Source organism: Fukomys damarensis, unplaced genomic scaffold (genome assembly GCF_012274545.1).
Source record: "Fukomys damarensis isolate Sample0158 unplaced genomic scaffold, DMR_v1.0_HiC HiC_scaffold_30, whole genome shotgun sequence".
Lineage (NCBI taxonomy): Eukaryota > Metazoa > Chordata > Mammalia > Rodentia > Bathyergidae > Fukomys > Fukomys damarensis.
Genome location: NW_022900942.1, coordinates 30,123,565 through 30,135,768, shown reverse-complemented (window position 1 = coordinate 30,135,768; position 12,204 = coordinate 30,123,565). Strand labels below are relative to the sequence as shown.

Here is a 12,204-nt window from a genome sequence, read left to right as displayed (position 1 = left end):
TTTATATATATATTTGTCATAGGTCTATAAGATCCATCTGTTCCTCCTACCCTAAGGAATGGCTAATGTCATCACTTCGTTGTCATCAGGACGTTTGCTGGTTTTGTTAGTAGGGCAGCCGAGCTTCCCCATCCGATACCCAGTAATTATAAACACTAGCTGACTTGAATACCAACAAAAACGTTCATGTAGTTTTCTTCAGAAGTACACTTTTTCATTATTGCAAGTTTACAATTTTTTTAAATTAAATATTTTTTTCAGACTTACAAATTAATTATATTTTTTTTTCCAAAAGAAGTTTAGGCACAAATGCATTGTTCCACAGTGTGGAAAGATTGCCATTCAGTCTCTGGGCTGCGTCTCAGCCTGTACATACTGCTTTGCACATTCTGAATGATATGTTAAAGAAAGTCGTCCCTCAAGTTGCACTTTTTTCTTTCTTTTTTTTTTTTGTTTGTTTTTCTGTTTTTTGATAATTGGGAATGCTGAAACCTCTTGCGTCTGTGATTCATAGCTACTCAGACTTGTCTTATATTACAAAAAAAGGGGTTAAGGAGAAGTGTTTATGTGGGTTTAAGATAATACAGCTGTTAAGGAAGTGGTCTCTTGTTTTAATGAAGCATTGTGGCAACTTGGACCTGAGAAAAGAAAAAGAGAGGAGAATTAATTAGTATCTGATGAAGAGGGGGGGGAAACCCCTCTTTTTCCAAGAAAGAAAAATATCTGTTCATCTGGGTCAAAGCTGGCTTTTCTGGCTGTGGTGCAGGTGAGAGGGTTGCATGGTGAGCTCAGAAATGGTGGGAAACGAACTTGCCCTTTCACATCTGTCCCATGTGATTTGATGTGTCTCCCATTCCAGGGTGCGGGCCAGCCAAGGAGAGTGGGGGAGGTTCCGAGGACACCTTCTCTTCTTCCCTTCTTTTTAGACAGGCTGCTTTTGGATTCAGGTTTCTTTCTGTGGAAGATGAGAGCACAGGGAGCTTTGTTAATGCCGAGGTTTCTGGTAAAGTTTTGGGGTCCCCTCCTCCTCCGTTTCTCCCACCCTTGGGCTCAGCTTTACGTGAGTTAGGAAATGTACAGCGGGGTATTCGCTTGGCTGGTCATAAGGAAAAGCTGAACTGCACAGAGAATTTGCACCATTTTACAGTTTTTAAAATGTTGGTGAAGCAAGGAAACTAAGCTCTGATTACTGACTGCATGAACGGGACGCGAGATACTAGAGAATCCTGTAACTGAATTATAAGACAAGGGACTGCTGCTTCAGGGTTTAGACATGGTTGCATCCGAACCATTATTCTGAGGGTGCTAAGACTCAGCTGTCTGCTGCTGCTCCAGCTGAGTGTTGATCTCAGCTCACTGACCTCGGACTTGCTGCTCCAGGCTGAGGATGACGGCCACAGCCTGGTGGAGGATCAGGAGCTTGGTCTGGGGCTTGTCACTCTTGAGGTGGAGCTGCACCATGCGCCCAAGCTCCTTGAAAGCCTCATTGATGTCTCGGACCCGCAGGCGTTCGCGGGCGTTGTTGGCCATCCTTCGCTCCTTCTCCCGCTCCGCCTTCTGTTCCGGTGTCAGGTCCTCATCGTCATTATTGCTGTGGGACAAAAGGGATGCGACATTTTCTAATGGTGTGGGGGAGAGGGAGGTACCTGAGTTACTTTTTACTTTTCCAGAGTTGTCCTGGAACTTTCCCATTTCAATCTGTGTCCTCGGAAGAATTTTATTTCCACTCGATCTTGGGATTGGTTTGGATGGCTGTGAATGGTAATATACAATACGTTTAGTTTTCCAAATGATGCATCAAACCCAAAACGAATAAAAGGGGATGACCTGGGCTAACGTGAGGGTCCAAAGTGTGCCCACTGTGATGTGAGGCACGAAAGGGAGAACGGGGCCTTGCAGATAAGGTTACGTTCTGCAGAGCAAGCCTCCGCTTACTCATGCTTAGCTCACACAGCATAATCACACTTGAGAAACACTGTTCATATGTAATCTTTTTAGAAAACTGACATCGAAAACCTAGGGGAAAACAAGGGATTGAAAAGAGATTGTGATATCACAGTAAGGCAAATACAAGGCAGGTTAACAAGAGCAAGAAGAAAGCTCTGTACTGAACGTATCAGTGCACTGCGAGTGAAGACAGTGGGGACTGGAAAGATAAGATCGCTTCTAACCATTTCTGGGTGTCATTGTGACCAATTAGAGACTTTTAAATGGAAGACAAATGGGAAGATGAGTCATCTGGAAAGGATATCATCATCTTGACAAGGTTTCATGGCAGAAGGGCTTAAAATATTTCTGGTGCTCTCATGTAGAAAGGAGAGGTTTGGAAATAGCTGGGCTAAAGAAGACAGAACAAAGTAACACCAGATGACTGAGGTGAACTACCATAAGCAAGAAGTTCATCTGGATCTGAGAGACATAAAAATGAAGTGAATGCCACTCAAAACTAACCACTCCCTAGTACAAGAAATAACGTAAAGGTGACCATTAGTCTAGAGACTCAGGCGCTGAGCTAGAGGACCATGAAGCTTAGCCATAGCCTTAATTTTCCCTGAGCTGGAAAGGTCCACAGAATAAAAGTGATTAATCACATTTCGGAGTTGGAAGACAACGGAAAGTTATCTAGTCAATTCAACCTACACTTAATGATTTCTGGCTTAAAAGGCATAGATCCAGTCTTCCATTCTGGATAATCCTTGGGTAACATGCAAATTACAAAAAGTACCAACTACTCTGGAGAAGATCTAATCAATCAACAATGAGACCAGTGTTCTTGGGTGGCAAGTACGTGGCACGTGATGATGTATGAAGGCCAAGAACACTTAAGCAAAGAGGGAAAGCGAGAGGGAGGAAGATAATAAGGGAAGATGACGACTAGCTGAACTCCCCCTCCATAGGCTTAGCTCCTTTCCAGACGGCACGGTCTCTGAGAGGGTGTGCTGGGGAACACACAGCTCAACAGAGCTAACTGGAGAGAGCACTTTCCCTGCTTTCTGGTCCTCTTCACTTTCTTCTGCCCTCACCCATGACTTCAGCTGGCACCTAGGAAGTTCGGGTTACTATTAATTTACTCCTACACCCACTCTGATCTCTGGTACTAGGCTATGTGAAGGAAAAAGAAACAGATTTGAGTCTCCACTGGGCCCTACCTAAAGCTAAAAATTTGGCAGTAGCTTTACACATCAAATGCGCTACACCTTCCACAGGGGGGACTTGAAAACGGGAACTTGTCTTCCAAAGACTTTCAGGCTAATGATTGACTGGAAGTGGTTATTTACTCTAAATAAATTAGTTGTGCAAATAAACTCCATAGATTTGAAAAATATTGTTTTGCAACATAAATGCACATTAACATCACAAGAGCGTCCTTTAAAAGGGTTTTCAGTGGCAATTTAAAATGTTGTTCTGAAACTTCAAAGCATCTATTAATATGCATAAGTTTTGGCCACGTAATTAAGTTCCTAAGAACTGACTTAGATTAAGAGTGAAGCTGTTAAGGATGTGAAATCCCGGACCAGGGACTTCTTGCTAATGTGGCCAAGAGTCAAGAAAGGAAGTAAGCCAGATGCATTTAGCATTTCTGGAACTTGTAGCAGTATATATAATTTGTCCCAATAATTGTAAAATTAACATGAAAAGACACTAAGAAATGACCCCAAAGTACATGTGTATTATGCACATGGGGCATTCAAAAACTATCTGATTACCAGAATAAAGAGACAATTCTAATTTAAAGGTATCAAATACTTAAGAACACCAAACAAACTATTTTCCTGTAGTTTTTTTTTTTTTTATAGAAAGAACTATGAGAGAGAAAAAATTAGCAAGTTAGGTATTACTCCTGTATACATCAACATTTTAGGATACAATTGGCAAATTAGTATTTTCCCTTTGAAAGTAAGAACAAAGTAACAGTTGAATGTATGCATCAATTGACTTTTTAACATGGCTAAAATCTCTCTGGAAATATTTTAGGAAGAACGTTTCTGACCAAATTTGTATAGTTTTAAAAATAAAGCATTTTCACTTAAATCAGTTACAAATTGTTTTTTATGGTGTGCAATTAGCATTGGGTCCAAATTCATAAATGCAAAGACATTTTAGGCTTCACTAGAGTACAGGTATCTTAAGTGATACTTTTAGTACTTCTAGAGGCCTTTTTCTTTTCATCTGTAGAATTACCTGCCAGGAAAAAACTGAGTAGTTTCTTCCTGTTCTGTTCACTTCATCAAAGTCCAATAAAGGAATTAAATGAAGCGACAGTATTATATACTGTTACCTAGATCTTGACCTAGTAATTGATTTGATATCCTTCTTGTCGTCATCTAATTTCTTGTCCTCGGAAGATTTCGTGTCTTGTAGGTTCTCATCGCCCTCATCATCAGATTTGATCTCAGAGCTGCCAGAGGAGACACTCTGCCCTTGTAGTCCTGGGGGCATGCCTAGGGAGGGAGGGACGGAGGGACAGAGAGACAGAGACGGAGGTGGGGGAGAGGGAGAGAGGGAGAGGGAGAGGGAGAGGGAGACGGGTTACATGTACACCAAAACTTTATGCACAAATACACCCACTTCAGATTGCAAGGCTGCCAGCTAGACAATTCATTCTGCTGAACTGTGATCCTTCTGTCACTTTTTTCCTGCTATCTGGTGAAGTTTCAAAAAATGCACCTGCGGAAACAAGTTTTCCCAGCATTGGCTCTGAGGTTAAATTCTATTTTGCAATCTTTTGGAGTAGATGGTAATTTCACTGTCTACAAAACATCAACTTAATTGCAATGAAAATCATAATCATGAAAATCACACACCTCAATGTTCTGATTAAGAACCCAAGTAAATATCAGCTATTATATTGAGTTTCTTCCATATGCAATGATTTAATAGAAAAATATCCTTAAAATATAATTCCCAGGGAGTAGGCTAAATATGTGCAGTCAAGACTTCAATAGATACCCTAATGATATCCTGAAATTAGGCTTCTCTTATCCTCAAGGAGTAATCAGCATTTAGAAATGTACATATGGAAGGCAGTTCATTGCTTACTGAAGAAATTTCTAGCTTTATCACTGCTCAACTTCCCAAGATCACATTACATTTGAAGACACGGTCTTAATGTAATTTATATGTCAGGTAGATACATTTCTACAATGTGTTTCCTTCTACGCATACCCTGTGCATTCTAGAACTTTGTCACAGTTTAGCCCACGGGCCCAAAGCTTTCTTGTCACCTGGAAGCTATTAGAAATGCCTAATCACATATCTAATGAATCACACATCTAATGAATCACAAACTACATTCTTTTTTTTTTTTTTCTGGTACCAGGGATTGAACTTAGGACCTCACGCTTACAAGGCAGGCGCTGGAACCCACTGGGCGAAATCCCCAGCCTACATTCTTAATAAGATCCTCAGGTCAGGCTTGTCACAGTTGCAGTTTAAGAAGCACAGAACTAAGACAAGAGAGCAAAACCAAAGGCTCTTTATAAGAAAGGTCCACTGGATTATTACCAGCCAAATGAAAATGAATAGCTATACCAAAACGTGCAATGTAACTAACACTCAGATATGTTTAATGGCTAGAGGTTGAAAAGATGCTTATGTACATTTCTAAGGTAGTGTGGTCCCGTTTGTTTCAAATGTTTAGGGAACTAGAAGAAGCTATGTAAGTGATCACCAGCCAGCTGGCCGTGTAGTTCCACTTCCTGGGGACATGAAAAGCCCCTGCAGTGAGGGACTGGGAGGCACTGTTATAAGGCTAGATGACTTAATTGCAAAAACCATCCAGCCAAGTTCCATTTTGTAAATGCACCTACATTTCCTTCCATTTTAAACAACAAAAACAATTTCCTTCCTATTCATTTGGAAATATCATTTTCAGGCCACAAATAACCACATTAGAGGACCTGAATGAGTAAAATGTGGAAATAGCTAAAATAAAATTTCCTCTCATCAGTCTGTTGTCTCATTCCCTACTGAAATGGGACTGGGATTTAAGAGGATATTTGAGGAAAACAGTTACTGAAGAAACGCAATTAGTACGGTAAGTTCTAGCTACGTTTTCATTTACTTGCCATTTTTGTACCAAATTCGATTCTTGTTTCTCTGCTGGTACTTCCTGAGGGCTGCCGGCCAAGGCTGCTCAGCATCCTCTCTGGGTGTACTGCTAACATGAGGTCAGCAGAGCCCTTCTGAGGTGCACTTACCTCTGTAAGGGTCTTGGGGTGGGTTCAAGTCAGGGGAAGTTGCAGACTGGACGGGAAGCTGTGGAACTGGAACCTGGTTTGGCAGGAGAGAATGGCTGCCTCTCAGGGTCACGCCATCTTCACGATGGGCCCCAACCTGAAGGGATGACAGGAACCACAGTGCTTAGTGGGAACAAGAGGTGCAACAGCTATTTCCAGGGGGCAGCAAGGCCCTGATGGAGGAAGGCTGGCCTTGGAAAAGCAATCCTCACAAATGTGATTCACTAGAGGGCGCTGGAGGACCGTGCAAGTACCTACAGTGCTCTGCAAAAACACTTAACGCTCAGTAAGATGCCGTGCTGTACATCCAGTGACAAATATGGCAGAGTAGCTCAGGCAGGTAAAACGTCAAATTGTCTCCCAGGGTGCTGCAGTGGAGTGCACTGATTCGTACCCATCTGTCTTCTATCATGTCCGCCAACAGATCTGACAATTATCTTAATGCCCATATGCTTAATTGTGGGCTTCTCAATTCCCCCATTGCTATCGGAAATCCTACAGGAATTTCAATTTGGCATTCGACTTTCATTTTGGGGGATAAGATTCTCAGGCCTGCCATTTTTTTTTTCCATAATGCCAGCTAAGCCTCTGACAGTGGAAGCTACAGCAGTATGGGACATAGCCCCTGCTTGGTACAAATATAATAAAATGTCACCTGGCTTCCCAAAACTGGCAGTCCATTCCAAATTAATGTTTACTGTATTTCATCCGCTGCCGAGTTCCAAATCCAAAGGGGGAACATTTCTGCCAATGCCACCACACCGGAAAATGTACCAATAAAGGTTTTATTAAACACACCAGTAATGCCATCATTGCCACACAAGGATGTTTAGACATTTTTCCATTTTTTTCACTACTCTCACCCTAGAAAGACACCATCCATACTGTAAACACTATTTATGCTTCCAAGAATAAAATCATAGAGTACAGCATAATTACTTGATTTGAAAAAATATTGCTGAGATTTTTATTCACTACTACTACCTATGCTGGGTCCAGAAATGAACTTCTGGCATCACACCAGCATTGGCTGACTTTATAGCATATGCCTTTTAAAGCAAAATTATTAAGCACTTGTAAACCAATAGGAACTCGAGCAGCTCACCTCACCTTGTTTTCCCAAACAGTTATTTTCTTAGCCCACTGTTAAGTGAGCAGTTATGCCGGACAATGGGTCTCACACTAAGGAATTTTAATCTTGTGAATTTCTACTGCTATGAATGAAGGTTTACTTCTCCTCCAAAGGCGTCAAGCCACAACACACAGTTTTCATGCTCTTATCACCAAAATGTTTTAAACAAGTATTTCCAAAGAATGCAATGATAGGAACCGAATTAAGTAACAATCAAATTCACAGGATCAAAGGCAGCCAAGTATTAGGTATCACTTCTAGTGCATATGTACTCCTAAACGACACAGAAGAAAATAATTCTGGGCAGGAGAAGGGTCAGAGAGCAGTTCATATAAGTCATACTAATTGTTCAGAGTCAAAAGCCAGCAAGAACCATAAATGGCTTAAAGGCCTGTAAATACTGGGAAGTTCTTGCTGAGAGATCTGGGAAGTTGGGCGGTATCTGCCCACAGTGCCTGTGTCACAAAGCAGAACTTTCTGCGTGGTGGCTATGTGGCCTCAGTAAGTACCAGGATGCTGGTTACCTCCCCTTCCACAAACCGGCTTCTTGGAAGGCTCGAGACAACAGGCCATACTTCGGCTCTGGGGCTCTGCGAGGTTACGTACAAGCTCTTCTCCTCCCCTGCTGACACACCAGTCCAAATTCCCTCTGTAACTCAGGTCTGCTCTCTCCGTCCCATGCCCACCCTGCCCCTTCACCATGTCTCCATCACTCTTTCCATACACGTGTTCCCATACAAGAATGTGGTACCGATTTTCCATGAAGATTGTAGTTTGCTGTTTTCACAGTTATGCAGTTTAAGACTCAACTGATTTCTCTTTCAATCTAAGATCTCAAGTTTTAAATGCCTCTTATTCAATGTAGTCCCAAACAACTAACTGCCTCGGTGCCAATTCATATTTGTTGGTAGTCCCAGTGGATTTAATTTCTTGAATTTCCACAAAGGATGAATTTTTTAAGTTATAATAAAAGATTTGATCTTAATGGACGTGTGTGTGTGTTGTCTACATCAGAAAGAGTCTACTAATGTACTCCTGCTTTCTTTACACTCATCTGTGCTATAGTTTAGGGTTGGCAGTTTGTTTTTCATTTAAAGTGTATTTAGTTACTGATCCTAAAACTGTTTTTTCTCTATATAGCATTTAGGCAAGTTCTCCAAAGAAGAAAAAAAGAACCTACAACCAATTATCGTTTTATTTTCTTTGACTCGATGGATATGAAAATCAGAGTGACTGATAGTGAAAGCCAACTACATTAAGGTTCTCATTGTGACTGGTTTCTTAGCTGCATGACTGTAAGTCGTTCAAGTACAAAAGGAAGAGAATAACTCTAAAAGTTATAAGAGAATAAATCCCAGACTTCTGATAAAGAACATCAATAGTATATGCAAAACAACTAGTAGAACAGTTATACAAATGTTACCCCTACTAGTGTGTTTTAACTGAAAGTACTTGTGTATTACATAAAACTAACAGCCCATGAACTTGAAGAATCTTGGAACTCAAGCTATCTTCACCTACGGTCATCTTCATGCTCACAGTATCCGTGTTGTTCAGATCTATTTGAGTTTAAATCTCTTTCCTGAACAAAGACAGTAAAATCTTAAAACTGTATTTGAAAATACATTTGTCCTAACTACATTTCTATTGAGATTGTAGGTAATCTTAAAACTGTATTTGAAAATACATTTGTCCTAACTACATTTCTATTGAGATTGTAGGTATATATGTTACGTAACTTGGTCTATTTTCTATAGATCATTTTAGGTCATCTCAAACAGTATCATTCACTTTCCATGAAGAAAGGGGGAGACAAAGTTGTCTTTGCTGTTTTAAGGTCTCCCTTTTGATTGGATACTTCAGATCACACAAATGACCTCTGCTAAGTCCCGGTTCATGTAGTACTGAGTTTAATTCTCTAGGATCAGTTCCACTGCCCATTGCTGTGGCAGAGTATGCCAATTTGAGAAGATAGCTTTGTTTTGCTGGTTTCCTTGGTTGCAGACAGCATGTTCTACCCTATTTATTTCTCTTTTAAAAACAATATTTCTGTTCACATATAAGACAAGAAGGACTATGAGCAATCTGTACAAATCCATCACATGAATAACTCCAAAAGAGATACGGGAATCAATACTGCTGTGTATATATACAAGGGCTAATGATTTGTCCACTTTTCATATAATAAATATATAAGGTAGGCAGGAAAAACTAGATTTGTTCAACACACAGATCAATAACAAGGATGAAGTCTGGTGTGAATTTTTAGAAAATTCACTTTGCAGTAAAGCCTCATTTTGATAAACTTTTCATTTATGTAAAAATAAAGTTCAAAGCCAGCTTATGAAAAGTCAATTTATTAATACTTAGAGCAAATGTTTTTGCAATCTTTGTCTTCTGATAAACATATGCAGTGTAATAGAGCTTCAGATACACTATGTTAAAAGCAAAAGCTGTAAGTGAAATTTCAAACCATTATTAATTGATTGACTAGAAAGTATATTTAAAATCAACAAACATTTTCTATTCTAGTCCATGTCTGTCACTTTCTTGATGTGCCTAAGGCAGAGTGATGAATGACTCAGATGTGATCCCTATGCTCACAAAGCTCGTAACAATTCTTTGGGAAAGTTTTGGAACTCATCAGTTTGGTGTGATCACTTTAGTAATAAGGGATAGAGCCCTGTTTGGGCTTACTTAGGTAAAAAGAAATTCATCGTAAAGGTTTTGGTGACCGGCACTCTGTATCCCGAGGTCTCCGGAGACCTAAGGTGGCTCATATCCCTTCTGGGATGCTCAGCCTTTTCTCACATCCAGCTACCTCTGCCTCTCTATGGAATCTGCCCGTCTCTTCATTCAGCCTGGGCTCTTTCTTCTTTCAGTCTCTCTTGGTATATTCTTTCACGATCTGTACCTGCCACTAACTCCCTCTGGGTCTTACTTAGTATTTCTGCTCTGAATGACAAGATCATCTGATGCCTAGGTCATCATTTTGTCCCATGAATAAACCATCCTAGGATCAGGTGTTTTTGCCATCCAACAAGCTACATAAAGACAATAAGACTACATAGCCCAGTCATGGCTACCTCAGCCTGCTCCTTTTGTAGACCTAGTAAATCACAGCTGAGAAATGTATGTGCAAATATCTAAGCTACATTTTATCTTAGGTCAAATTATATTTACACGTTGACACAGTTATTTAAATTTGCTCATATGAATTTATCACTGAGAATAATTAAATATCTTTAGATAGGTATTCTTTGAATCATATAAATACCATATAATTTTAAATAATCATACTTTCCAAGAAAATAATTAATATATCACAAGCATTTTAAAATTGCAGAACACAGACTTTAAGGGTTTGGAGGGATTAAGAAATTGGACCAAACTCCCTATTTAACAAAGAAAGGTAAGGCTGAGAATGGCTGAGTAACTTAAGTCAATATCTAGTTAGAGAATTAAAACAGTCTGAACTCAGAAAAGCTGTAACACTGAATAGTAAGGATATATATTTTTCATATGTATATATATATATGAAAAAGGAGCAGAATTAAGGGCAAAAAAGGAACTTACTTCTTAGAGCTTTTGTTTTAAAACTATGCACATGCAAGCACACACATCTGCTCATGTACAAAGCTACTACATGCATACATACACACCCACATATAGATATGAAAATTTGGTTGTCATAGGAAAAAAATCACAGTTCACTAACTCAGGCCAAGGCAAAGATATCGAACTACATTAGAACAGCTAATATCTGCCACAATTCTTCCCACATAAACAGACTTAAGAGAAATGCAGTTTCAAATTAGGTGGCTGTTGGCCAAGCTGGTTTTATATCACGGATTCGTAGAGCATCTTGGTGAATATCCTTGTCCTTATCCTCAAGCTAACAACAAACACCACAAACAAAAAAGACATTCAACGCTTTTGCTCTCTTTGTTTCCAGGAAGCATTGTGAAAGTAATTATTCTGTTGTATTTAAGAGGCCTATTTCATGGATGGGAAAATGTATTAAATTTCATTTGGCAGTTATTCAATCCTAGTTAATGTTATCTCCAGAGATTACTACTTCAAAACAGGCTTTCAGACCCCAGTTACTTCTCTTCTACCATAATCCTTCTAAAAGAGTAAAAGATACCAACTTTAAGTAACTTTTCATCAATTTCTAGACCCAAGTGATGGTGACTCAAAACCAGATAAGCTATTAGAGACATTTTGGTACAGCAAAATTTAAACTTCTTATTAATGGCCCTTGGTCCAAAATTTCCCTTTTATCTTAGGTGTTCTTGAGAAAGATGAAAAATAACAACAAGAAAAATGGGACAAACAAAAACCTTTTATTCGTCCTTCTTCTTTTTTCCAAAACCACAAAAGAAATATTGTGGGCTTTCACTGTAACCTACTGACACAGCAAACAGTTTTGCTGTCAAACTGTGATCTCCCTATGAAATATCAACTATACTTGACAGTTGTACATTTTCAATTACCTTGCCAGATCTCTGTTATATTAGATGAAGGCAAACTTATTTTCTCACTTGTGCAAAATACTACTTAGTGCAAAAATGCATCTTTTAAAGAGGTAGAAAGGGATTGTGTAAAGTTTTTTTTTTCTTGCTAAAACAAGTAAAACTTAGAGTTTTGTGCAATGACAACAGTAGATGGAATGAGTAACATTAGCAGAGGCACTGAGGGTAGAAAACAAGACTAATTCTAAAAACTAACTCATGTGAGGCAAAGTCCTAACATCTGGGATACTCTTCAAGCACAAACATAATTTCCGTATTTCTCAGTTTCAAAAATTACCAGACTTATGTTTTTATTATT

General features: G+C 39.4%; 1 protein-coding gene across 18 annotated transcripts in view; it reads right to left on the bottom strand.

Annotated features, from left to right (window-relative positions):
- Positions 1 to 6: 6 nt before the first annotated feature.
- The window catches only part of Tcf4 (transcription factor 4), a 343,664-nt gene continuing 331,466 nt past the window's right edge, over positions 7 to 12,204 (bottom strand). For 12 of the 18 annotated variants that reach the window (XM_010611524.2, XM_010611527.2, XM_010611525.2 and 9 more), the window contains 5 exons: positions 6,201 to 6,336; positions 4,280 to 4,442; positions 1,362 to 1,591; positions 815 to 955; positions 7 to 638 (listed from right to left, as the gene is read on the bottom strand). In XM_010611524.2, coding sequence (XP_010609826.1) covers positions 819 to 955; positions 1,362 to 1,591; positions 4,280 to 4,442; positions 6,201 to 6,336 — 666 coding nt within the window. In that variant the 3' untranslated portion in view covers positions 7 to 638; positions 815 to 818. The remainder of the gene's footprint in view (positions 639 to 814; positions 956 to 1,361; positions 1,592 to 4,279; positions 4,443 to 6,200; positions 6,337 to 12,204) is intronic. The other 6 variants (XM_010611528.2, XM_010611530.2, XM_010611529.2 and 3 more) reach the window with 1 other exon arrangement.